This window comes from Meleagris gallopavo, chromosome 1 (genome assembly GCF_000146605.3).
Source record: "Meleagris gallopavo isolate NT-WF06-2002-E0010 breed Aviagen turkey brand Nicholas breeding stock chromosome 1, Turkey_5.1, whole genome shotgun sequence".
NCBI lineage: Eukaryota > Metazoa > Chordata > Aves > Galliformes > Phasianidae > Meleagris > Meleagris gallopavo.
In genome coordinates this window covers 117,866,358-117,892,791 of record NC_015011.2, presented here as the reverse complement: position 1 = coordinate 117,892,791, position 26,434 = coordinate 117,866,358, and the positions used below count along the sequence as shown (strand labels likewise).

Sequence of the window (26,434 nt, the reverse complement as noted above, 5' to 3'; positions counted from 1 at the left end):
TTTTAGCTAAAGCTCCAAACAAGCCTATTCAAGTAGTCTATGTACCTTCTCACTTGTTTCATATGTTATTTGAATTATTCAAGGTAGGTTGTGCTTATTAATGTTTAGGTGTTGCGAACTCCCATTACTATTGAAATTGAGGGTTTTTCAGTTGTACCTCTAGAGTTCCATTTCTGTTTTCCTTATACTTATCCCAGTGAAGAGTTTGAAATTCTGGTGAAATTTAAGCTCACAAACCTCTTATGCTCTTGTATAATTAAAAAAAAATCTGTTTTCCCACCTCTCTATTTGGTCTTTTGATATTGATGAATTTGACTCATGATAATCTTTGCAATAATGGTACATCATCTTACCATTTCTACAAGCTTTCTTTTTTATTGCAAATATCAGTGTCTTCTGCCTGTTCTAAGAGCAGCCCATGTGTCTGTGAATAGTGTAAGGACATGCTTTGTCCTGTTTTTTGTGTTTTCTGGATCATTCAAACAACAATGAAAATAGAACAGAACTACTGTATGTGCTGGAGTAAGACAGGTGGTCTCTGGGTGGTGCACTTGTACTTGAGAAGTCAAGGAAAGAAACAATGCATTTGGTCAGAGAAATTTTTCCTGAATGATCATATTTTGGCTTTGATTTCTGGCATTAGATTAGACAAGTATGTTTGTTTAAAATCTTTCCTTATTTTGCCATTTGTAATGTTACTTAGAGAGAAGACCAGATGAGAATTTGTACAGTACTTGTATGTATGCTTTGGTACAAATTGTGAAACAGCGTGAAACTAGTCAATTCTAGCTATAAGTAATGTTAATCTGTGATGGACTGGCATTGGAAATTCTCTTAATAGGTATGATAAAGTTGGAATGATAGACAGTGCCATAACCATTATGTTGGGAAAAACGATAGCTTTTGCTGTCTATCATCAGTAGTGGTTTTCTGCAAGACAGACTGGAAGATTGGTGTTGTCTCTTAGATGGTCCCTTGATTTTGCACGGAAGTATTTTTCTTGCTTTAGGTTCTCCGAGTTTCTGTCATAGATAAATGTATGTATGATAGAGTTCTGGTATAGAAATCTAACTGAACATCTGATTGACTTGGAAGCACTCCTTGAATTTCTTTTAATATGATCTTTCTTCTCTTTGCACAAGACAAGATATTCAACAAAATATATCCAGGTTCTAGGTTGACACACAAAATGAATATAGTAAATTTATAATCAAAGACACTTCTTTTCTTTTAACTTCAGAATTCAATGAGAGCTACAGTGGAGTTGCACGAAGGTAAGAGAGAAGGATATCCATCGATCAAAACCTTAGTCACTTTGGGGAAAGAAGATCTATCTATTAAGGTAAGTGCCAAAAAATAAGTTCATCTGCAGCTTACCAACCTGCTATATTTAGATTCATTTGACTTGTAATTTGAAAAAGCAAGTTAAGTACTGCATGACCTCTGATGCTTCATCTTCATGAATATTTTTGAAGTCATTTATGTAAAGCTTTCACGTGTTCTTACAAGTCTCTTCAGAACATAATGCTGAAAACTAACTTTTTATTCCTTAGATAAGTGATCAAGGTGGAGGTGTACCTTTAAGAAAAATAGACAGATTGTTTAACTACATGTACTCAACAGCACCCAGGCCTAGTTTGGAGCCCACAAGAGCTGTTCCTTTGGTAAGCAATTGTAATGCGTATTTAAATGTCTTTTTGTGCGTTCCTTTCATTGCAGTCTACTGGATCAGATTTTCCATTGAAGTAATTGCTTATTGTTAGCAATTCTATGCAGGTAAAACACATCAGGATAAAATGGGGTCTGTTATCACCATTTAGTCTTTGGAACAGGAAGTTGTTTTTCTTTGTCTTGACGTTATATTCTTGGAAACAAGCATACCTGCATGAGCATGGCATTATCACAGGTACGTGGGCAGGATTTTTACTGCTGCATTACCAAAAAGGTAAATAATGTAAAAAGCCCCTCCTAGATATATAAATTACTGTTTATCTGAATTTATTTCATGTACTAAAGAGGTGAGGCACGTTGTGTGTTCTAGCACTTGAGAAATACCTCCTGGTAACGCACAAGCTTATATGGAATTTGGAAAATGAATTCTGTTTAAGTTCTGGGCTGTGAAAATGCGTTTAACAAAAAGTTCATGACTCACATGTGGTATGATGGCTTTCATTGTTCAGCTGGAGAGGTGATAGAGTCTCTTGAGATCTGTCAATCAGACTTCAATAAGTGGGTTAATACTGACTGTATTCTTGTCTCTATTCTTGTGTTTTGTTCTGTTTTGCTTCTGTTGCAGTCCTTTGTCTTAAGTGTCAAGAAAAAGTTTATTATTTGGGAGGTTTCCTTTTTCTCTTTAAAAATACTCTCATGTAGCATGTTCTTAAGTGTCAGTTTTTGGTTTTTTTTAATGGTACTTCTGCAGTTGAAGTAGCTTCAGGCAGCAAATTATATATGTATGTGTGTGTGTATATATATATGTATATATATACACACATATATGTATATATCAGAATATATCTATTATTCTGATAGAAAATAATTAGCAGTGAGTAGAAGGTAGAAACCAAATCAGAGTGGTTCAAAGATGATATATTTCCTTCTAGATGATGAGCAGAGTCTTTGTGGAACTATCTTAGACCACAGATCATAGCACTGTGCCATGTAAACCTACTGGTTTGTTCTCACAGTGCTTGATGCCACCATGAGTAGGTCTGAAGCCCAGTTCTGTATTTACATTGGCTTGATGTTCATCCTTCAATATTGCTAACTTTGCAACTCCTCTTAATAATATGTTTCAAATGGTGCTGTGCCTTTTTCATCTTGAGAAAAAAAAAAAAGTGAGTTCCTAAATGAAATGAGACGAGTGCTAGGGGACAGACCTTAATTCAAATACGAACTTTTTTCATGAAATCAGGAATGGTGGAAGCTCTGTTCATTTATAATCTGTCTTTGTTCTGTCTCAGTTTTGATCAGCAATTTACTAGCAGAGCTCACAAAGATTTCCTGGAACTTGTTCTTCCTATAAACTTGTACCTTGATTGCCAGTTGTATTCACCATTAAAATGTCTCCTCCTTTGTGACTCTGATTGTAAGATGTTCAGCTTGAGATTTACATTGTATTCATTGTATTACATTGTTACAGAGGAAAAAGGGCTTTCACAGTGCACCTTGATATGTATTGCGTATTATAGTCCAGATTCAATTATAAAAGCAATTATTCCGTACTTGGTATGTCAGTAAAGAAATAAAAATCTTTCAGCAAAAATGTTTCACATAAATGAGTCATCTTCAAAGTCTGTGCAGAAGGAAGGTTTCTTTGTCACTTAGAGTGAAAGACCAAAGCCAGTGAAGAATTACTATGCACTGTCCTCGCTTGTCATTCTTGGCTTAGGTGATGTTCATAAACTAAATTGCAGTACGGTGTAAATAGGTGTATCTTTATATTGTAACCTTCTTTCTATGTGCTCTCTTGTCTAGTTTATGAAATGTGCATGGACTTGGGGAATGGAAGAAAGGAGGAGTTGTTTTGTTGATTGATGAAAATTCTGTTATTGAAAATGTTTTTTTAAATCTGCTGAGAGACCTTGTTACCATGGCAGCATTCTGATTCTAGCAGGTTTTGTACTTGTTTGTGCTGTTATAGGCATAATGAAAACATTAGAAACACACAGTAATGTTTAAAAAGTCAATTTTTAAAAAATTAATTAAAAGAGGGGAGTCCAATGATCCTCCCTTTAGCAGCATTTGGTTGTAGTGGGAGAAAATCAGTATTAATTAAACATGCTGACACCAGTAACACAATTGAATATTTTCCCATTTGTATTGCACATAGTGCAGTATTTCATGTAAAATTAGTTCTACAAAGTTTCCTCTTTTCAAGGCAGATGGACCGTTAATGACTATGCTCTTTCCTCTAGGTCACAGACCAATGTAGCAATCAGTTCTTTATAATCATCTTTTTGGAAGATATAGCAAAGCTTGCCTTAACAGGGTACTCATTTTGAATCTTTTGTCTTCATATTTCTTATAAATCAACAGTTTTGGAAAATAACCTGAAGACAGAGTATAGAAAAAACCGACAGAAGATGTTTTGGAAGAGGGAAATATTACACAGTTAGGCAGAGTAGTACGCAGTGAAAAAAGACCTTCCTGAAAGGAGCAGGAAGCAAACAGAAGTTGGACGTGGGTTTTAAGGAGGTATAGTTTTGCAGAGGAGAAAGTATAGTATGTTTTCAGAATTGCTGAGTGCTGCCCTTGTCCCTAGCTACAGCTGTGTCCTGCCTACAAGCTGCAGATCGGCTGTTTCTTAATTTCACTAACATGCTGTTCTGTCTCTGGAAAACAAAAGATGCAAGCAAGCTTCTGTACCTTTTTTGGAACTTCCTGCTTTTAGAGATCAGCAAAGAGATGCATCTGGTCTTGAAATGGGTTGCAAGAAAGTGATGCCAGTGCGTGTAATGGGAGTCTTTGAGGATTGTTTCGAAGTGTACTGTTGTTTGAAAAAGTGCATGCAAGCAGCTGTTCTAATTGTGGAAATGAACATTAATGACTACTAACAAGCACTATGAGTAGAAAAAGGCATCTTTATGCTAGCAAAACAAGAAACAGAAATGGTACAAATGAAATGTACAGAAGATCACTAAATTTACACTTCTGTAAAAACGCTAAGTGGACAAAAGTGGACAAAAAAATGGTCTAGACATGATGAGAACAAGAGAATTTCTGACGGATACTGTAATAAAAAGCTCTTTGATACTCATCCCCTGCCCCAAGGGATTTATTATAAAGTGAGACCACATATAGTGCTCAGAGTTCATGCTTCTTAGCCTTCTTTTTTATTATTTTTGTCATTCTGGGGCTTTGTTTTCATGATTCAGGGCATAATAATCACTTATTACATGCATAGTATTGCATAGGTTCAACAAAAATAATTTACTCTTACCTAAACTCTCCCTTCTGCCAGTATTTTTCATTTACATTGCTCGTGTATAAATAGTGTCGTGGATTGAGTTTGCTAGTTTTCTGAATCTTTAGCATCAAATTCTTCTTGTAACCCACCTTTATGGAAAAGTTCTGTTACTGCATTGCCTTGTATATCCTTACTTTCAAATTCTTATATGTCTCGAATCCTTCCTTTATTGCTCTGGATAGCCCTGAAAAATCAGGGAGGTTCAAGTAAATAATCAAGCGCGGTGTTTATCAGGATGGCCCCAGTCATCTGAAAGAGGTGATGTGTAGGCCAAAATCTTACTCCCTGTCAGCAGTGAATGTCTTTATTTTTGTGTCAACTTCTTCTGACATGAGTGGGTTGGAATAGATGTGAATTACTGACTTATTTGTGGCTGTGATTATGAATATGATAGGTACAAATCTTAGATTTGTGATTAGTTGCATCTATTGTGCTTTGACAAATACATCATCTGCACATCTACGCATTCTCAGTAGATCCTTCAGTGTTGTGTAATCCTGACTTCTTGCTGGAGGGATAAACAATACCAAGAGCTATTTGCCTTCTGTTGCTTTGTATGTTGTTAATGAAGTTAGTTTCTCTGCAGTAGTCTTCTAATCTCTGTTGCAGTGTGGCATTTGTTAAAAATATGGTGTCATCGAAGACAGAACGGTAGTCACAGTCAGAAGGCTACAGACAGTTACCATTTTGCTTTAATGATTGGAGGTGGCGTGTATTGTATGACACCTACCTACCTCCTTGAGGAACATATAAAACCAGAGTGGCATGGGTTGGAAGGGACCTCAAAGCCCATCCAGTTCCAACCCTACTGCTGCGTGTAGGGCTGCCACCCTAGATCAGGCTGCCAGGGGTCCCATTCAACTTGGCCTTGAAAATAGGCAAGGTAGTCCTAACAAAAACTTCTTGCTGTTTCTTTGTTTTCTTCTATTTCTGTACTTGAAAGAAAAAAACTGCCTAGGAAAAAAAAAGAATGCTCCAAGTGTTGAATCTCTACTTGTAGTGCAGATTGAGGAATACAGAAAAGCTTGAAGAGTAATCAGACGCAAATCTGATCTTTAGGTCTCTTCTGTTTTATAAACTGCTATGATCTTTAGCACTTCTTTCTTTTTTTTTTTTTTTATTAAACTTCTTGTTTGTTCCTTCTTTTTCTTGTTTTTTTCCTAGGCTGGATTTGGCTACGGCTTGCCAATTTCTCGTCTGTATGCTAGGTACTTCCAAGGTGACCTAAAACTCTACTCAATGGAAGGTGTTGGATCAGATGCTGTAATTTATTTGAAGGTATGAATTTGACCCTTTCATAAACTGGCAATGCAGTGCAACTTGGTAGCTTATAGTGGGCAGGTGCCATTTGGTGCAAATGAACTTTATCTCTTTTCACTCTTTGTTTTCAAATTTATAAATGCTATTTTTATTATGTTTCACCTTGATGAGTTGCACAAAGTTGTAAAAATAACTTAAAAAGACTCTCATACTCATCAGCTTGCCTTGAATTCTTTTCTTCGGTCACTCGTGTTGTATTTTTTCATTTTATTAATGTATCATAAGGGCTGAATTTTTCGAACAACTGTGTGACAAGAGAATTTTGGATAATACTTCATTGATTCTAAAACTTTTGATTGCAGTAAAACTGAAACAAGACTACTGACTAACTCCTGGCTTGTAGTTTTTTCTGCTATCCTTGACCTTGTGCAATAGACTGTATTGACCCTGTTGGCAGTTTTCAGGAGGTAGCAGGCTGTGTGGAGCTCACAGTTAAAACAAACTGCTTGAATTTTATCAGCTCGTGCACGTATAGCTCGTGCACCAGGCGTTGACTCTATGTTGCTACTGTGTCTTGCTGTATTTAGTGAATTTAGGTTTATTTAGGTTTTGGAATTGTGCACTAATTTCAGTTTCTAACAACCTTAATCTTGTGCAAGTATCCATAGAGGAAAAAAGTATGGTGTTTCTCAGAAAAAGAAAATGCACGTGTATGGGCCTAACTGTTTCTAGAATTGTGCTGACAGAGTCTGAGTTTATTGTTTCAGTAGCGCTCATACATAAGTCTGTAATGCATCTGACTAAAAAGTTTTTTCTCTTGCTGTCTTTTTAAACACCACTCCCTGAAAAGAAGGGAAGTATTTTAAAATTTTATTTTCTTTTAACTTTTACTCTCATATCATACTATAAGAATGATTGATCAAAGCCAAAGTATTTTCAGAATAGAGTTGTGATGTGTAATGCTCCGATAACTGAGACATTTCCACAGTTACAACTTCTGTACTAGAACAACCCCCAGAGTATCATCTTGCTTTAGGTATCTCTAGGTGATATCTTACCATTGCTTTTGTTTTTCCATAGGCCCTTTCAAGTGAATCATTTGAAAGACTTCCTGTTTTTAATAAGTCGGCGTGGCGGCACTACAAGACCACACCTGAAGCAGATGACTGGAGCAATCCTAGCAGTGAACCAAGGGATGCTTCTAAATACAAAGCTAACCGATAATTTGCCACCTTTTGTCTCTGCTGGAGATGACCTCTGCATTCAGTATCAAGTCTCTGCTTTGTTCCAAAATCCTCCAAACCACAATAGCTAATTACTTCCAAACAAAGACCTAATCAGGGCATTAAAAGTAGTAAGAACAAAGTGATGATTGGGACTTACAGGAGGCACTAAGCACGTTTGGGATGTGAATCCTGCCTATTTCACCAGTATATGCTTGGTTGCTTCAGTCATGCATTGACAAAAGGGATTGCACTTAAGTATACACTGTTGTAACAAAAGATACTATTTTAAGTGCCAATTTTTATTCCACTAAAGATTTAAAGAGCAAATTGTGCAGAATCCCTTTAAATGGTGAATAGCATCTTGCACAGCAATATGGTGTGAGAGAGAAACTCTAGTCTAGTTAAGCTTATGCTTTGAAAAATCCACCTTTTGCTGCATTTTATTTTGCGGTGTCACCTCTTACGGAAAATCCCTTTGAGCTCTCTAGATCTCATATCTGATGAGCTTAGAAATGTGTAGTTCTAAAAAGGGTTGTACAGCTTTAAACCAATGCTTTTCCCAAATTCCCCAAACCATTTTTGTCCAGTGCATACAGAAATTATGTTGGTGTAAGACATTGAGAATTCCACTTATTGGTATACACCTTAATGATTTTCTTGACACAGGAACACAACAGCATTTTTAAGCATCTTTCCCTGTTTTCATGAAAGATCATCATCTCTCCATACAAAAAAAAACTGTTGGTGTGAGAGCAGGAGGTAATTAAATTTTGTATTTGTTGCTTGTCATCTCTGGGGTAGCTGTGAAAAGGGGGAGAAACCTGAAAGGCCAGACAGCCAGTCATACACATAAATTTGCCTTAAGAGTGTTGGTTGCTTGGAACCTGATTAGCTAAAAACCTGTAAATAGTTTGCAAAGTTATTTATATATTCAATGTCTGACAGTAGTCTGATAATCTGAATTTGTAGTGTATATAAAGATGTTGTACACCAGCTTTTGGAAAGTGTCATTGATCTAAATAAATGAAACTGGAATTATCACAGAAATGGGAAGGGCAAAATAATTGGTACCTGATCTGAAAGGAAAAAAATTAAAGAGGAAAAAACTAAGTGTCATCTCCTCAAATTTCTCATAAGGGTTTATTACTGAGCGCTAGGAAACTGCTCTTCACCAGGTCTCTGCCAAATACCATTTCTGCAACTGTGGCCTTTCAGAAGAATCTGTGAGGTTCCAAAGTTCTGCTGATAAAATAGCCACAGGAATAAAATAGATGAGTTGTAAGCAACTCTGGACCCTCAGTTTCTTGTAGATTTTTTGATATTTTTTTTTGAAAGACATTAAAGATTTTAGCATGGAAAACCGAAACTTGTTTCCTAACATTCTGGGGAACTGTCCATGTCCTCCCAGTATTTCATTTCCTTTTGTAGAGGACTGGCCTGTTGGGTAAGCAGGGAAATGCTGAGAGATTCCTAGATATTTTTTTAAAGAATACCCTTAGTTTAACTTAATGATAGTACGTAGCACTTGCATAGCACTCTTCATCAGAGGATAGTAGAGCACTTTGAGCAATAAGTTACATGTAGACTCTTTTCTGAAAAGTCAGAGACCCTGCCTTACAAACTCATGCTCCCAGCTGTCACAATCAGTTCAAGAATTTGTGTAGGGATAGTCATGAATTTGCAGGGCTCGGGTTATTGTAAGCATCTCTGCACTGTACATTTAAGTCACACTGGATTGCCAGGTAGCTTTAGCATGATCTCGAATGTGACTGCTGAGCGCTGCAACCCACTTCAGAGGCCCAAACAGCAGAGTGGCTGCTGGTGCTGGCTGTGAGTAGAGGCCTTCCGAGCTTGGAAATGGAGTGCTCCGATGGAACTGTTTGTTCCCAGCCAGACTTCTGCAACACTTCTTGGGAAACCTTTGCAGGCACAGTGAGGGTGCAGCTCATGTGATCCCCAGAGCAATAACTTCCTATGACTGTAGGCATGGCTGCAGGGAAGGCAGATTGCTATTGGAGTGATACAGCCGTGTGGCTGTAGCTAAATCAGTATAGTAGTCCAACTGAGATTTCAGGTGGAAGCTGTACCAACTGAAATGTAGCCGGTTAACTTCTGCCCTTGCCCATAACTTCTTACTGTCTCTTGAATTTGTTTCAAGTTGTGTTTTTCCACTCATCACAGAAGGTGGCTTTTTTAAAAATAGACGTTTGTGATGAAACTAGTGTTTTCCCAGTTGCATGTGGTCAGTTTTTCCTAGAACTTGACCAAAGACATTCTAAGAAACATGAAGCTGAAACTGAGCTTTTGTTAGAACTCAGATTTTTGCAATAGTAAATTTGCCTCCCTCGTAAGTGAAGAGGAGAAGGAACAGAAAGAAGAGAGAGGATGCAAATGCTGAACTTTGATTTTGTGGAGTGACTCTAAATGAAAGTAAAAACACTGTGGAGGATTATATTTTGATAGTCCCTTCTCTTTCTTCTCAGAAATCACTAGTTGACTTTCAGGACTAAAGTGCCCTGGTACTCAAAAGCTAAAGTCCCCCTGATGTGGTAACTATTTCCAGGAACCCTGAGCATGTACGAATTGCTCAGAGCAGGGAAACAGAAAATGCATTCCTTGTGCTCTTTCCCTTTTCCAAAGTTTGCCTTCAGGCATCACGCTGAATATAGATGAGAAACAGCTTTGCTCCTCTCCGACACTGACTCAGCAGCTTATATGTTCTACAGTTCTGCAGCTCTCAGGTACGCCATAAATTGGTCTTTGCTTGTCCTCTCTACACAGGAGTATTAGTCTGAAAATGGTCTTAGGAAACAGCAGCAGCAGGCCTTGACAAGCTTTCCAATCGATGTTGCTCAAAAATGAGGGTGGGTAGCTTTTAACTATGCCTAGCTTAACTGCACACTGCTCTTTTTTTCACTTACTGCTATCTTTAATTAGTATCAGTCATACCTACGTTATGGGGCAGTTAATTCCAAACTTAACTTTCTGATGATATCAAGCTATGTCTTTTTTAATGGATTTCAGACGTGTGCTAATGCTACTGCAACCTGTTTGTCTTGGGTTACGGGACGCAGTAAATAGGAAAACATGTTTTCAGTGAAAATACCGTGTATTCCTTGTGTTTAGTGCTTAACAGAAACAAACTGAGCAAGAGATGTGTCCTGCTTGATTCTCCCTGGGAATTTACAAACAGCTTCTGTATGCCGTACTCTGACGGAATAGTTGAGCTTTTTCCTCCACTGCCTGTTTTTCTGGTGTATTTGTCTAGCTGAATGTTAATGGATACTGAAGCCCCTCCAAATTACATATGTATCTCTGCTCCCTGTTTTCTCTGTTTTGTTTTGAGGCTAACAAGGTGTCTCTGTAGGAGTTGGCATTTGACAAGAAAGATCCTGGAATGCTTCTTTTAGAACACTGAAGGTGCAGTCTGTGTCTCTGAATTTAGCTGTGATGGCAAAAGTCTTTGTCCTGCTGCACTTTGTGCCATCTCTTGGGCAGCATTTAGGGCAGGTCCCTTGGGACGTGCATAAAGAATATGTTAATTCTGGTGTTCTTGGAAAACTCAAGCCACTTCTTGTCTATGTAAACTACACTTGATGCTGCAACTGGGTAATGTAATTTCCTTTCTCCTCAGTGACATGTGGAATGTTTGCTTTGCTTAAACAGCTGTTCGCTCAGTCCACAAACTAAATAGATTGACCATCCTGGAGTGTAGTGCAATCCTCTGTTCGCCTCAAGCCAGACTGTTTTCGTGAAACCCTGACCTCATTCATACAGAAAACACTTCTCCCTCACCTTTAGTAAGTGTTTCTAGAACCGTACATGTTTAATGCTGCTAAATGCTAACTGATCTTAAGTGATATAAGCCATTCTGTAGAAAACAAACTAAATGTTTATACTTAGTGTTTATCTCCTTACAAAATCCAGGTCTGACTGCAAGGTGTCCAATTAGTTTGCATGTTCCCTTGGTTGCCGTACAGGTGCTGTGGTTCCTAGTGGCTCTTAGCTCCTCTTTTTGCCATACTCATTCATAATGAATCAATATATCTAAATGTGTCTTCGCAGAACTTGGGAGAATGTGATGGCACATGACAGAATGGTGTATTTTTGAGCTAGGGGTGAGGAACACAGGCATAAATTGTGCAGCAACTTCACGGCAGAATACTTGCACATGTAGCAGCTTATCAGAGTAAACCCACTTTGGTGAATCTGTTCTCAGGATCAGCTGTTGGCGTTAATTTGAAGCAATGAAGATTCATGTAACTGAAGTACCTTTCTAATTAAAAACAAAAGAGCAAATTTAAAGTTCACATACTCTAACTGCATTATTAAGCTGCCTTAAAAGATCTCAGAAGTTGACATAGGGAACTCATTTCTTAAATGTAGAGACTTGTTTGGGAGAATTGGTGTATTTGTGATAATTCTATCATTGTCAAACTCTCGCTAAATTCATTATTGAAATTCTTCCTTTGAATTGAATACATCTGAGAGGTGCCAGACTGACAATCCTTTGAAGTTCACCTGCTGTGTCTGCAGACTGCGCTGACAGGCAGTGGCAGGGCAGGTTTCCTGGTGCTGCTGCCAGAACCCAGCTCTTCAGCAGGAGCTGACCTTACCAAAACTTGCTGGCTTGCCCTTCTCTGCTGAGCTGTTGACAATGTGCTGAACTCATGCCAGTTGTACTGGGGTTTGATGTGGGATTCTGACAGTGGGAATCAATTAAATTCATTTTCAGCATCAGTTATGGGCAGAATTCCTGTGGTGCTCGTGTACCATGCCCAGCACCCATGAGGTTACGTGCTGCCATTCCTCTGAGGTAGCAGCGTTGGTTTCAACTGAGGTTCCAGTGAAGAGGGAAGGTCTTTCTTCATGAGATTACTTGATGTTTTCAATCTGATTTTGAGTCGTCTTGTAATTTGCGTTGGAATTGTTTCTAGTCTGATACCCATGTATATAATTTGTGTACACTCTTATTTTCCTTTTCCATTGCTGACAAATAAAAATATGTAAAAACAACACCACGACATCTTTAAGGGACTGATTCAGAATCGCACGCTGTGAAGTTCTTCTCATGGTTGGGCAGCACAGGGTGAGCCTCAGCCTTTTGGTGGGCACTCAGAGCTGGGAGCTTAAAATCTGCTTGCAAGTCAGGAATGATGTTTTTTGTTCCTGTGAAATCCCATTTTGGCTTTGAATGATTCTTTCCAAAGGAAGCTCTAGTTTTCTTTCTAAAGCTTTGCCATGTCAGTGAATCTTGTGGTACAAATTTTTGGTTTTGGAAAGGATAGAATCATGTGCTGATACAGCTCAACTGCAGTTCTTGGTTTTGCCGCTCTGCCTAGAAACCGGCACCAAATATTTACAAGGATAGTGATGCTGTAGAAAATAAAATGGACGCTTCATTGGAGCAGTAATCTGAAATGTAAGATGTTTCTTGCAAATTGTAAATCTGAAGGTGCATCTCCCTACAGAAAAATGACAATGCAAACACAACATGGGAGATGTCGTGGTGAACAGTTTTTTCTAAACCAGAAATGATTGGCAGTCGTTTTTACAGATACTTGTTTTATTCTACTCCTTTACGTATACAGACAGGCTTCTCAAGTTCTATAGTTTGGGAATGCAGGATGGGGGAAGGTGAGGGGTTGCAGGTAGGAATGTGTACCCTAAAGTGTTTGCGGATAAAACTTCATTTCTTCTTGTTTTGTAGTCTGAGCTCAGAAAATTGAGTAATTCCTGTTCTACTCTTTAGCAGTCATTCATTGCTCCTTTCTTAGAACATGAAGGTAAGAAAAGCATCAGGCCTCTTTCTGAGAAAGTGCTGTTTTGAACAACTGCCCCAAATGGTAGGGCTGTAGTGGACCCCACATTCTCCTTTTCTCATTTCTGTAAGGGAATCCAGAAGCGGTTGTAATTCGAGGACACTGAATTGCAGTAATTTATACCTCGAACATACTTGGTGTCTGAGAACATCACCGTTTAAAATGTGAAATAGTATTTTAAAAAAGAGTGTAATATTCTCCAGATGATTTTTATTTTGGAGGGAATGCAGGTTCATAAGCAGAACAGGTGTTAGGATTGTAAAGCAAAGGAGCAGAATTAAGGAGCTGGATATCTGTACGGTAAGTACATCTGGAAGCTTACTACAAACCTGGTGGTGCTGTTGTGTCCTCTGCCTCACCATTTTGTTCTCTGGGGGGGCTTTCCTCCTGATCTCTGCAGCCCTCGCTGATCAAGACTTGGGTCATTTACTGAGTGAGAACTTGATGGATCAATGCCAGTAACTGAAGAGAGCATGAGGCCTGCAGCCTCAAGCACCTCTATTATTTCTATGGAGTGGGATGTTTGCTACAGTGTTCAGTGCTATGGATTGACTCTTCCACTCATCCCCGCTTTTTGAACTACTTGGTTTCCTGACAAGCAGTGGAACAAAGGGAGTGATAGTAGATTTCATAAGCCCCGTTGGATTGTTCTGTGTATGCGCAGCAATGGTTTGTCATCGCATGTTTTCCTTGAAGCACGTGAGCACCTTTTTTTCCTGCTATGTAAATCTCCCTGAAACTAAAATGTATGGGATGTTCTTGGTGCTTGGAATGCCTGCTATGAAATTGTATTCTGGGCTTCTGTTCCATTTCCATTAAGATTTTTAAGCTTTTGTAACTTTCAAGAAAATTATAAGGTTCCTATGGCATCTATGGAAATGCTGCTGGGTTTCAAAGCCGCTTCTCTGTAAAGAGGAGGTTATAATTCACCTTTCCTAAGTGCGTAATGGCTTTGCAGTTCAGTTACCTTATTTTACTGGTAAATGTTATTTGCTGGTAGGGAAATGTGACTAGAAAATGATAGAATAGGCTTAAAAATTCCAGAATTTGCTGCTGGGGCCATAATTCAATGTAACAAGGCTGGGTTTGGAGTCTGAAATACATGAGAGACGTTAGTTGTGCATGCAGCCTGGTTAATGCCTTCATGTAGGATTTTCCCTTTGTGTGTTCCTGCCTTCATGTGCTTACAGGGAGAGGGTTGTCTTCTTCAGTAGTCCGGCTGGGTGCAGTCCAGAAGAATTCTTACTGCATTTGGAAATAATGGTTAATATGCACACATTATCATCTGGTTTTAAAATGTTTATCTTCCTTGAGTATTGTGAGCTAAATAACCTTATATGAGTGATCTCAGACTGTGATATTTCATGCTTAAATGACAGAGGGATTTAAAAGTAAGCGAATCCTTGAGGTGTTACATGAGAGCTGAACAGGAGCTCTGCCATGTACTGCAGAAATTAATTTCTGCTGCTTTGTATTTCAGAAACTCCTACCAGGTTTATCTGAACTCATATGAATGTTCAGCGGAGACCTTCCTCTGGGAATGTCTTCTGTCTCCCAAGTGCTGCAGGGTGCCGTGCAAAACTGCCCCACGTTCATCTTTAGCAACAAAGCTCATGTTGCCAGGGGGTGTTTTGGTGGGGGCCTTTCAACAATTCTCTGCTGTGCTGAGCAACTTTGAAGTTTGGACTTATTCTGTAATTAAATGTCTCAGCTGGAAAGTCCTAACAAATTGTCTGCTGCTTCAGCTGCTCTCTGCCTAAGGCAGAACTATCAGAGGAAAACAAAGTAACGAACACAAAACAAATTTCTGCTGCTGCTGCAGTACTAGTAACTATTTCCCTTTTATCTTGTCTGTAAGAAGGTGGCGAGGCAGGGCATGCAGGGTCAGACTGACCAAGCTGCAGAAGAGCCAAATGCGTGGGGCAGTGTCAGGAGCTGTGCTCTGTGGCTCAGGTTTGCTGCTGCAGTCCTGCAGGAGCCTGGTGCACCTGTGAGCTGTCATGGCTCACAAAGCACCACAACTGCTGCTGGGGGAGGATGTGAGAGGGGTTCCTGAGAGCAGCACTAGAACTCGAACAGCAGATGTTGGGCAGGTCGGAGAGGCTGCTCAGAGGGCATCTGCTCATGGGGTGTGAAGTGTGGGGGTACAAAGGATGGAGGTGACAAGTGCTGTGCTGTCAATGGGGCTGTGCCAGGAATTGTGTTGGTGCACCCCAGCATGCTGTAAAATGAAGGTGAGAGGCAGAAATTTCTGTTGTACACCGTTTATTTTTCATGTGGAGCTTGGCCAATAAATAGGACTAAATTAAAGCAACACTCATGAAAAATAAAAGCCAACCATGACTCAGAAGTGCAAAATTGCCTTCCACGTGTCCAAAGACAATGAGGTTCTGGTTTGCTGGAGATAGCATTATGGATATTGGTGTCTGTACCAGTAGGGGAAAGGCTTCGGCTTATTGATGTCCTCCTGTATGGGAAAAGGATGCCTGGTACAGGATATGGCTTTGTCACTGAGTCACCACCTGGGACCGAGAAAGAGCTTCTGCCAAGCAGAGGTCACTCCGAGTTTCTCTCCAGCCCCATCTACACGTCATGGATGCTGTCTTCTACCCCAACCACTGACCAATGGCTGCTGAATAGGGAGTATTATGAAATCAAAATGAACAGTAAAACTCAAGAACAAGAAAAACCTGCCCACCTCCATTGTGTTTGGACATGGCTCATCATATGAACAGCACCAGTAGCGAGCGGACAGTTCCCGTGGTGGAGGAATGGTTTGTGATGGGAAGACTTAAACTTGCAAAGGATCAGAAAAACTAACAAGTGCATCCCAGGTATGAAATTACAGTAACAAGTTGCCTAAGGCTGAGAAAGGTCTCAATTGCATCATCCCGCCAGGTGTGCAGCTGAGCTCGCTGTGGCTTTCCTCATACACTTCCTCATGAAAGCGACATTTGTCCTGTTCCCTGCTGTTCCCTGCTCACCTCTTTTTGCAGCTCTGTGACAGAGGAGCCAACTGGGCTCCAGAAGGCAACGCATGCCTTGAAATAGTTACTGGGTCCTGTTGTAGTCAGGGTTGTTTGGCAAAGCATTCCCCAAGACACATGACAGAATCATTAAGATTAGAAAAGGCTGCTAAGATCATCTAGTCCAACTACTGACCCATCCCCAAGCCCACTAACCATGTTCCTCAGTGCCATATCCTGTGACTCCACCTGGGCAGCCTGTTCCAATGCTAGGGGACAAGTGCCAGCTGAGGGGCTGCATGGTAGAGCCAGGAGGAAGGCAGGTCAGTTATTTGCCAAGCTGGAGGTGATCAGAATGTGCATCATGGAGAGGAGAAAGCTTCCTTAGTGCTACTTCTGTAGTTCTGCTTGGGGACTTGAATATGTCACAGCAAGAGAAAGAAAATTCCAGTGCCTAAGCACACTTAAAATCACAGAATCAGAATTGTTTGAGTTGGAAAGGACCTCAAAGATCATCTAGTTCAACTTCCACGCAAAGAGCAGGGGCATCGGCAACTAGATCAGGTTGCTCAGAGCTTGGCCCATCCACATGGATAGGCCTCACCAGTCACTGGGACCCCATTGGCTGCCTGAGGGTAGCATCATTTTTTCCAGCCTCTTCTCCATATTAGGGTAGAGGAACGGCCCCAGCATCCCATGCAAGGACAGCATATCTATGGACATACTTGGTTCAGGGCTTCATGCAAAATTTCTTTGAACTAGATTCGTGGCACATGGGGACAGCAGCACTGCTGGGATTGCCGTAGGGGGATGTGTGGGAGCAGCAGGGTTTCCAGGAGCGGTCGGTCTGTTCCTGGGTTGTAGGACTCCACATATGTTAGTACCATTCACGAGCAGAAAATGCCAGTCCTCAGACCAGTTATTTCCCACTGCAAGAAATTCCAGCTAGGGTGGTCTTCACTTGCTTTCTTGTTTCCAAAGTGTAAACCTGGGGAACAGAGGTTGTGACGTAGCTGTTCAGGCACTAGGAACATGAAGAAAGATTTGATCAAGCTCAGGGTGTTTGTACAGCCAGAATCTTTACATATGCCCTGAACAGAGGCTTGGTCAACAAGCAACATTCAGCAGTTTGAACATATCAAATGAATTTCCGTCTGCTCAGCTGGACAACTCTTTGTTTTGCTGGCATGATTCGAGGTCTGGGGTGGATTTCATTCAGAAAAGAAGGTTCATTTCCTGTTTCTGAATATATTTGCTGCAGCAATGCCCTTCCTTCATGTTCTGGAAGAGCTCAGGGTTAGCAGGGTCCAGTTTCTCCAACCGCTAGCCCCAGCTGTGTGCCCACATGCTGGGTCAGGACTGCAGAGGACTGTGGCGCCTGACTGCCCTGCTCAGCACAGGTCTCCCCCCCCATCTGGCCGGCCCCCAGCAGCAGGAAGCAGCAGCACATGGACAGGAACTCACTCGCAGGTAGATGCTATCCTGCCAGTCCCCAGCACCATGCCAGGCAAATGCTGCCAGTGCGGCACTGCGAGGGAGCGGGGAGGGGATACACTCTTCCTGAGATTTCCCTTGCTGTGCTCCAGCCCGTTTCCAACATCTCCTAGAGCACGTTCCCTGCTGTCAGAGATACCCCAGATGTTCCTCACGCTTCTCCCTATCCAGCGGTTGAGTCCATAGCTCGTTCTTCTGTCTCATGGTTAAAAAAATATATCTGTGTTTTATTTTTCATCCTCGTCTCCCTCGCTCATGCTGCTGAGGGAGGCGGAGGCGGCTTTAGGAGAAGAGGGTGGAGAGGCTTTGTTGAAGACCCACGGAGGGGATGGCGAGCGGGATGGTGAGCGGCCTCGTGTAGGGCTGCTGGTTGGGCTCTGCCGTGGAGAGAAAGCCTGGAGCATTCGGCCGCTTCGTTCCTGGAACATCTGCTTCTGCAAAAACAAAGTGGGAACGTGCTCTGAGTAGGACACCGAGACAGGAGGGGTCTGTGGGCAAAAGGGGCTGCTCTGTGTGGTTCCTCACCTGGGGCTAACAGAGGATAGACTTCTGCTCTGAAGCACAGCCCCTTCATCCCATGTGTACTTCACCTCTCAAGCTGTGCTCGCAGTAAGCTGTTTTTTGACATTACAGGATTTTCCTTTTAGCAAGGACAGCCTTGGTATTAGAAAATTGTGTGCTGTCCTGAGTTAACCAGGGGAGCTACCTTGGGCTCATTTTAGATGTGACAGTCATGCCGTCTCACAAAGCAAGTCCTCTGCCTGACCTCCAGGTGCCCCTTGTTCCCAGGACCTTTTCTTCTTGCTGTGAAGCACAGACACCTGCCTCCTGCTCAGCTGCCTGGCCAGCGCAGGCCATTTTCCTTGCTCCCTTCTCAAGGGCAGCAGCCCAATGCCTGCTCAATACTGTCAAGTGCTTCTCCTGGTACCTGGAACGTGCACAACCCAAACCCTTAAAATTGGGGCCAGGGTGGAAATGTCAGAATTCGGATGTCTGTTAAAAGAGAAACACGCGCAGCCTGTATATTCTGCTTTGGGCTTTATTGTTGTTTGCTTGCTAAAGTTGAGCGAGAACCTTCCATAGCTGGTGAGGTGGAACAGACCAAATTTTCAGGCAAATGATCTGCTACAATAAGGCAAATGCTGCTGCTTGTTAGTGCTGCTGTGACCTTGCAGTAAGGCTCTGGGACTCGGTTACAGGTGATAGGGCTTGTATTGCGCAGCGGCTGTTGGCTTCATGCTGAATACTCAGAATCAGAGTGGCTCATTTCTCCTCTTGGAAACAGGGAGCAAGAACTCTCAGTGTTGCTTGGAGTGCCAGGAGTCATTTCATAGGTGACGCTTAGCTGGAATGGAAAAGCCATCCCCAGCAAAGTTAAGTCGTCATTCAGGTCTGAGAGCCAAATACTTGTGCAGAGATATGTTCTGGCTTCTGGGCATGCTGCTTAGGCTGCTGAAGTCTTTCTTAACTTGAGGTTACATTTTGTTCCTCCTCCCCTTCCCGTGCCTGCTAGTCCCTCCTTTAGACACTCTAATAGCTTTAGACGCTCTAAATTACGGTGTGCAACACTGCAGCCAGTGCTGGAGGTGAGGCTGCAGAGCAGAGCAGGACAACCCCTCCCCTCACCCAGTGGCAGTACTGGGCCTGGTGCACCCCTGGGTACTGTTGGCCCCGTTGGCTGCCAGTGCACACTGCTGGCTCAGATTCAACTTGCCGTCAGCCAGAACCCCCAGATCTCTTTCTGCAACACTTCTCTCTTGCCTCTTGTTCTCCAGTTTGTATGTATGTCCAGAGTTGCCCTGTACCACGTCTGGAATCTGGAACTTACTGTTGTTAAACCTCATGTGGTTGGTAACTGCCAACCGCACGTTTAATTTGTCAAGATCTCTCTGTAAGGCAACAGCTCTTCTTAATTCAGTATCACCTGCAAACTTACTTAGTGTACATTTGACATCTGGATCACTGATGAAAACACTAAAGAGAACTGGCCCTAAAATGGAGCCCCAGGGAACCCCACTAGTGACTGGCTGCCAGTCCCACGTAACCCCAGTTGCAAAACCCTTTCAGCCTGCCCTCTCAGCCAATTGCTCACCCAGAGTGTTGGTTTGATTTAGCTGTTTCATCCTCTCTTTGAAAATAACCCCTACTGAAAACATGGTGTTTGATATTTTTTTATCCTGGCCAAGAAAACCACTTCTGGTTCTCCTGCCCCTGCCACCTACTGGCCGCTTCAAAAAGCTCAGTAATGTGATGCTTCATGGTGTGGTACCAGTGCTGGAGGGAACTGAAGCGGCCCGGCCTGGCTCTCCACCTATCCCACTTGGCAAGTGGCATTTGACTGTACCCCTGGGCTGGAAAGGAGAATTTCACCTTCCTGCTAAAGCCCTCAGCTGAACCATAGGACATTTTCCTGGTCTCTGCTTCAGCAAAGGGTTTGGTGATTGAACAATCTGATGTGCTCACACCTTCAGCTGGGGAGGTGGGTGCCCAGCCAGTCCCCACTGTCTCTCACAGAAGTGCCTGAAGCACCGGGCTGATAGCTAAAACCACGGCCAGCTGCAGGAGGAGATGGCAGTGCTGTTCCTAACTCCATGATGACTCCTCTTCCCCTGGCTCTGCTCATCCAGGGTACGTGACACTCATATTTTTGCAGCCCCATGTTCCTAATGGAAGTAGTCCTCTAGCCACTGGCGTTGAATAAAGAAAAACAACATTAATGACTCGCTTGAAACACCTGAGGATTGGACAAGGCTGTGTGCCAGGACCTTCTGGGGAGACAGCGAAAGAATTTTCGAGCCTTGCTTCAAACAAATTCAGATTCATCCAATGGTTTAGGGAGATAATACTTAGATTTGGCAAACTTATGACTGGACAGAATTGTTTTTCCCTCTTCTGAATTTTGTACCTTGTAGTTGCATTCATGCTGCTCAAGGGTGGGGTCTATGTCAATAGCTACATGCTATGAGAGGCTGGGCAAAAGAAATTACATTGCCTACATGTTGATACTCCTTTGTCTTACAAAACAGGCACCAACGAGGCATTATGGAGGACTAATGCTTTTGTGCTATTGATTTTTCTGCTGACTTTCAAGGTCCAGGCTGTGGACGTACGGAGTATTCTAACACCAGCCCTGGCTCCAGCTGCAACACACGAAATTCACCCAAACCTCTGTGGGTGCCTGCAGTGCCACAGCTGTGTCCTGGGGGGCTGTGCCCGACTGCCTCTGCACATGCAGCAAAGGGAAAGTGGCCCTCTGAAGGAGCGGTTCATTCCACTGAGAGGAAGATTTATGCAGAAATCATACGCTGCAAGCTTTACTTTCTGCTAATCTAATCTGAAGTGCAGCTCTTTTGCTCATAGATTTCTGAAATGAAGTGAAATTAGTCCCACTGTTTTCTGTTTCTGTGGAGCTCCACGTCTGCCATTAGGGGCTGCACACCAGGACGTGCTGGGGAACTCTCTCACACCAGAACAAAAGTTTTGTGCCTCATTATTCGTCGTTTCTGACACCTCTGTGACTCTCTCTCAAAAAAAAAAATGCATACAGAGAATTGTACAGGTGAGCAAAATTATAAATTAGTTGCCTACAAATTTTCATTTTGAAAACTGACGTTTTGACCTTTTTTAGAAGCTGCTATTTTTTTGTGGATTACGTGGTCCTTACTTTTAGAAAATTGATGCTAGCATAAAGTGTATTATAATAACTATTTGTGAAATAATAACAGCATATTAATGGAATTCAAATTACAGATCTAGGAATCTACCACACCCGTAACGATTCCTGTACTTTTACTGTCAACATTAAAAGCAACATCTAACTAACAGTGATAGGGCAAATTAATGTTAATAACAGTTTTGACACTAATAGCAAGTTATCATTATTTTAAAAGTCTTTCCTGCTGCAAAGCTCAAACTGATTTAAAAAAGCCACAGCACCTCTCAGCTCACTGTCACTGATGCTTTTCCCACAAGAGTACAAAGAGAGTACACTCCTCTGGACTCTTACAGGTTTTTTTCTTAGCAAAGGTCTCTGATTGCATCAGATTTCCCACCAGGTGGTCTGGACATTAACTCAGGACACAGAATCACAGAATGGCCAGAGTTGGAAGGGACCTCAAGGATCAGGAATCTCCAACCCCCCTGACACAGGCAGGGCCACCAACCTCCCCATTTAATACTAGACCGGGCTGCCCAGGGCCCCATCCAACCTGGCCTTGAACAACTGCAGGGACGGGGCATCCACAACCTCTCTGGGCAGCCTGCTCCAGCACCTCACCACTCTCTCTGTAAAGAACTTCCCCCTGACATCCAACCTAAATCTCCCCTCCTTCAACTTAAAACCATTTCCCCTTGTCCTGCTGTTATCCACCCTTTCAAAGAGTTGATTCCCCTCCTGTCTGTAGGCTCCCTTTAGGTACTGAAAGACTACAATGAGGTCACCCCACAGCCTTCTTTTCTCCAGGCTGAACAAGCCCAGCTCCCTCAGCCTGTCTCTGTAGGGGAGGTGCTCCTGTCCCCTGATCATCTTTGTGGCTCTACTCTGGACCCTCTCCAGCAGCTCCCTGTCTTTCTTATACTGGGGGCTCCAGACCTGAACACAGTACTCCAGATGGGGCCTCACAAGAGCAGAGTAGAGAGGGACAATCACCTCCCTGTCCCTGCTGGCCACCCCTCTTCTGATGGAGCCCAGGATACCATTTCCGAGCTGAAAGCCACAGCATCTCCCAAAAATATCTTTGCTGAACAGCTTTTCTCTAATAAACTGAATTCTGTAAAATATTTATCACCATATAGTTTTTAAATGTACTTAGTGTGCAGTTTTAGTTGGTAGAGCAAAGGAATAGGATCACTGCTTTGAAATTCTCTTCCTCCCAATGCACACACAAATGCATCTCATCTCTTGTGGATTTCATGTGATGTTTGCATTGGTTTGATTTGTTGGTTGCGTCTCTTTGTTCAGCACCTATGGCCACAGGACCACATTGGGAACACTAACTTGCAAACAAAGCTCTTTTTATGTGGATGCGGACAAAGCAGATAGACCTGGGTTCTTCATCAGAAGAGTTTACGGTCTGCACTTCCCTAAGGAAAATGATATTACCAGTGAACACCTAAAGGACATCTTAGACTGGGACATGTGGTGTTCAGAGGGCCTTTGCATGGGACAGCCATCGCTGTAAGGAGATAATAAAGATGCAGTCTATGTTCTTGAAGCCTTCTTTTAGGCTTTTCTCTGTTGAGCTGTAATCAGTGTGGCAAGTGATGGCAGAGGGATGATGATGGTGAAAACTCCAGTAAAGGGCAGCTTGGTGGCACCAAGTTCTGACATGGCTATTTAATTCACCATCTTGACGTGGATTTGTTTATAAACAGAAGCTCTACTATGATCCTTTCAACAGAGCGTACTACTCATAATGGTATGTAGTTCAGCTATGGACTGATAAAAGTAGGATGAGAGAACACTGTGTGTGCTGGCTCTTTACAAATGTTCCAATGGGATCTGCATCACGCTCCTGCTAAACTGCTTTTTTTCTGGCTTGCTGCCTCTGTTGACATTTGGTCTCAAACAGCAAGCCACAGACAGTTAAAGCCATGCACAATTTTCTTGCAAAAGGTTTGATTTCAGATAAGGAGGGAGCTGCCTGACTGCCTGCAAGCCGTGGTCTGAAAACGCACCTCTGAAGCACTCTGCTGTTCTGCTGAGTATCTGTCTTGTTCTTAGTCTGCTTTCCTCAGCTTACTCTACATTGCTTGCTTCTCTCCTTTATACTTGCAAAAAGTTCCTCAAACTGAGCAAAACCTTTGCTTGGAGCTTGCAATTACAACAGCATGTCTGAGATAACGCCAGTATTGAAGGGTTTGGCTGGGGCCTGGGCTTCCGCCACAGCACGTTTTCCAGCACAGAGAAGTTGCTGGAAAAGGACTGACTCCCAACAAGAAGGGCTAAGAAGTTTTGCATTAACAAATGACAACTTCGGCATTCTGAAGAAGTTTTGTTCCTGGTTTCAAGGTAGCAATGGGAAGCATTACAAGAAAACAGGGCTTCAGAATGTTTGACAGCTATCAGAACTGGAAGATGAGAGCCAAGTCTCTTCTGGGACTCTGTTTTGTAACCACCTCACCACTCATTGCAGGATTTTAGTTTGAGAAGGTGGTGCACTGGGATTTCTCCCCCAGATGATACTGTTACAGCCCCTTAACTACCCTTCCAAAGCACCAACAGACCCTGGGTAAACGGGGTCTATGGAGCCAGCACTTACCAAGGAGACCTTCAAAAGTGCTTCAGTGTTACCTGAAAATTCACTGCAGTCAGTTAGACGACCCAGTTCACCAGACACGTATGAGAATTTCTCAGTACTTAAAATCAGTAGTTCTTATGACTAGGAAATATCATCTACTGTTGAGTACAGAGGATGAACAGAACAACTAAATTTCTAATATTCCTGTTTCTCTCACCAACTTCAGTATATAGCTTATCTCTACTATCTGTGTGGTCTTATTTAGTGCTAATGAAGAAAACAGACTGTACTAAATCTGTTTGCTTAGTAAGAAGTGGCTGTAAGGCAGCGTGACTGAATGTGGTATCGCATCCGCTATCACAGCTTACTTAACAGCAGGATATCTCACTGGTTAAAAAAAAATATTATAAATTATAAACATAAAAGACAGAAATTGTTGCAAAGAAGCAACAGGCATCGCAGATCCTCCTGCTGCAGTATTGGCACGCATTATTGGATTCAGCAAGCAGGTCTGGCACTAGCCTACTGTGCTGGCTTTCAAAGTAAATACTGCAGCAAAGGAATCTGCTCTCGAATCTGTGTTACAGAGAATAAATAAATAAAAATGCTCACACTCCCTGGCATGGCAGGATACCTACCAGGGCTCCATCGGGTCCAAACAGCTCTAAAAAGTTGCCAATAAATTCCCTGGACTTTTCTTCCCATTTCTGAATGAGGTCATGGCTCTTCTCTTCCACCTTGTTAACAAATTCTTTTGATTTTTCCTCTACGTTCTTTACTTTTTCTTTCATTTTGTCCACTTGGTTTTGAAAGCGGTATTTCTTCTCCTGTTTAGAAAGTGTGGGCAGAGATGAATATACAGGGACTTGGGAAACATTATGCACTGAATGCAAAGAAGAAAAACAAATCTCATGACTGTATCTGCTTTACATTTGTATATGCATTTAATATATCTGTCATGAAGCACAGAAAGTACATACTGAAAAAGATGTTTTATGTTATTACCGTGTTTATTCTACTACATCACTCTGTACGTATTTGCAAACTGAATGCACTTTGAAAATTCTGTGAACCTTGTCAAGACTACAAATGAAAAGTTAATAGTTCAAACTTAATAGAAAGCAAAGGACAAATGCATCCTGCTGCTGACTTGCCAGCCTGGATATTGACTTGGTCCCAAATGCCTCCATGGTCAGACTTCTGCAGAGCAGAAGGAAAATTCTATTCACCTCAGAGCCTGGCAAATACAAGAGCTTCAGACTGCCAGAAAAGAGAGCAAACTCCTATTGCTTAGTAGCCAAGAGAAAGAGAGCGGAAGTGAAGATACTGTTAGAAAGCCATTATTTGGCCAAGCTTCTAAAGTACTCCAGGGCTTTTGTCCCGATATGCTTCTGTGCTCCTCAAAAGTACAGCATCCAGAACTAACCAAATCTTTGGCCCTGAAAACAGAATCCAAATCCACAGCAGCACAGCATACTACCAGCTTTTAATTTCCTGTGAACTTCATTTAATTGTCCCTTTAATTTGCTTTCCGAATGCATACTGTTCAGTACTGGGGGGTGAGGTTATTCTAGCTCATGAATCACAAGAACTCTCTTTGCGGGCTACAGGACCAAAGAAGATCATTAAAATCCAAAAAAGCCTAGCTCACTTTGCACCTAGCAGGCAGCCTTCCATTACCTGGGAAACCAACGCTTTTCTATCTTGGTGAAATCTCATTTTTTGTTTTGAAACACAAAAAGTCTCTGGTAAAAAGTAGTATTTTTGCATTTAAGTTACAATAAGCTACAATAACCACATGTCAGAAGGGACTTCAGAATTCATGGGTTTGAGACTGGGGGAAGCATAAGATACGTAACAGTATCTTAACCTCAAAGCAGTTAAAGAATGACTTTAAGAACCCCCAAGGCATCCAGCATGCCCTAATTTAATGGATACTTGCAATAGTGATTGTTATGGGTAAAACACTTAAAGCAGGATTTTTAGAGGTGTAAAAGATTGACAAAAAACATGGTGAAATATTTATGCCCAGTGTGCTGTAATTTATCTGCCAGATTTCAAGATAAGAAACAAGTAAATAAAATCACAGAATCACAGAATTGTAGGGGTTGGAAGGGACCTCTAGAGATCATCGAGACCAACCCCCCTGCCAAAGCAGGTTCCCTACACCAGGTCGCACAGGTAGGCGTCCAGGCGAGACTTGAATATCTCCAGAGAAGGAGACTCCACAACCCCCCTGGGCAGCCTGTTCCAGTGCTCCGTCACCCTCACCACAAAGAAGTTCTTACGCACATTCGTGCAAAACTTCCTGTGCTGCAGCTTATGTCCGTTTCCCCTCGTCCTGTCTCCACGTACCACCGAAAAGAGACTGGCCTCACCACTATGGCCGCCACACCTCAGATATTTATAGACCTGGATCAGGTCCCCTCTCAGCCTTCTTTTCTCAAGGCTAAACAGA

The 26,434-nt window shown here is 42.1% G+C and overlaps 1 protein-coding gene and 1 long non-coding RNA gene across 2 annotated transcripts; one reads left to right on the top strand and one right to left on the bottom strand.

Moving 5' to 3' along the window:
* The first annotated feature begins 6 nt into the window (after nt 1-6).
* Nucleotides 7-12,473, top strand: LOC100548787 (pyruvate dehydrogenase (acetyl-transferring) kinase isozyme 3, mitochondrial). The gene is made up of 5 exons (XM_019622057.1): nt 7-83; nt 1,241-1,342; nt 1,554-1,664; nt 6,134-6,247; nt 7,310-12,473. Exons 1-5 carry the CDS (start codon nt 63-65, stop codon nt 7,451-7,453), a joined length of 492 nt encoding a protein of 163 aa, XP_019477602.1. The 5' UTR covers nt 7-62; the 3' UTR covers nt 7,454-12,473.
* Nucleotides 12,474-18,760: 6,287 nt separating this feature from the next.
* Nucleotides 18,761-24,863, bottom strand: LOC116217550. The gene is made up of 2 exons (XR_004162231.1): nt 24,615-24,863; nt 18,761-19,082 (listed from the first exon to the last, which is right to left on the bottom strand). It is a non-coding gene; the product is annotated as an uncharacterized LOC116217550 (long non-coding RNA).
* Between the last annotated feature and the right edge of the window lie 1,571 nt (nt 24,864-26,434).

Coding starts and splice junctions, on each gene's coding strand:
- LOC100548787 (XM_019622057.1), top strand. CDS start 63: ATGTTATTTGAATTATTCAAG. Junction 84..1,240: donor TGTTATTTGAATTATTCAAG/GTAGGTTGTGCT, acceptor TTTTAACTTCAG/AATTCAATGAGAGCTACAGT. Junction 1,343..1,553: donor AAGAAGATCTATCTATTAAG/GTAAGTGCCAAA, acceptor TTTATTCCTTAG/ATAAGTGATCAAGGTGGAGG.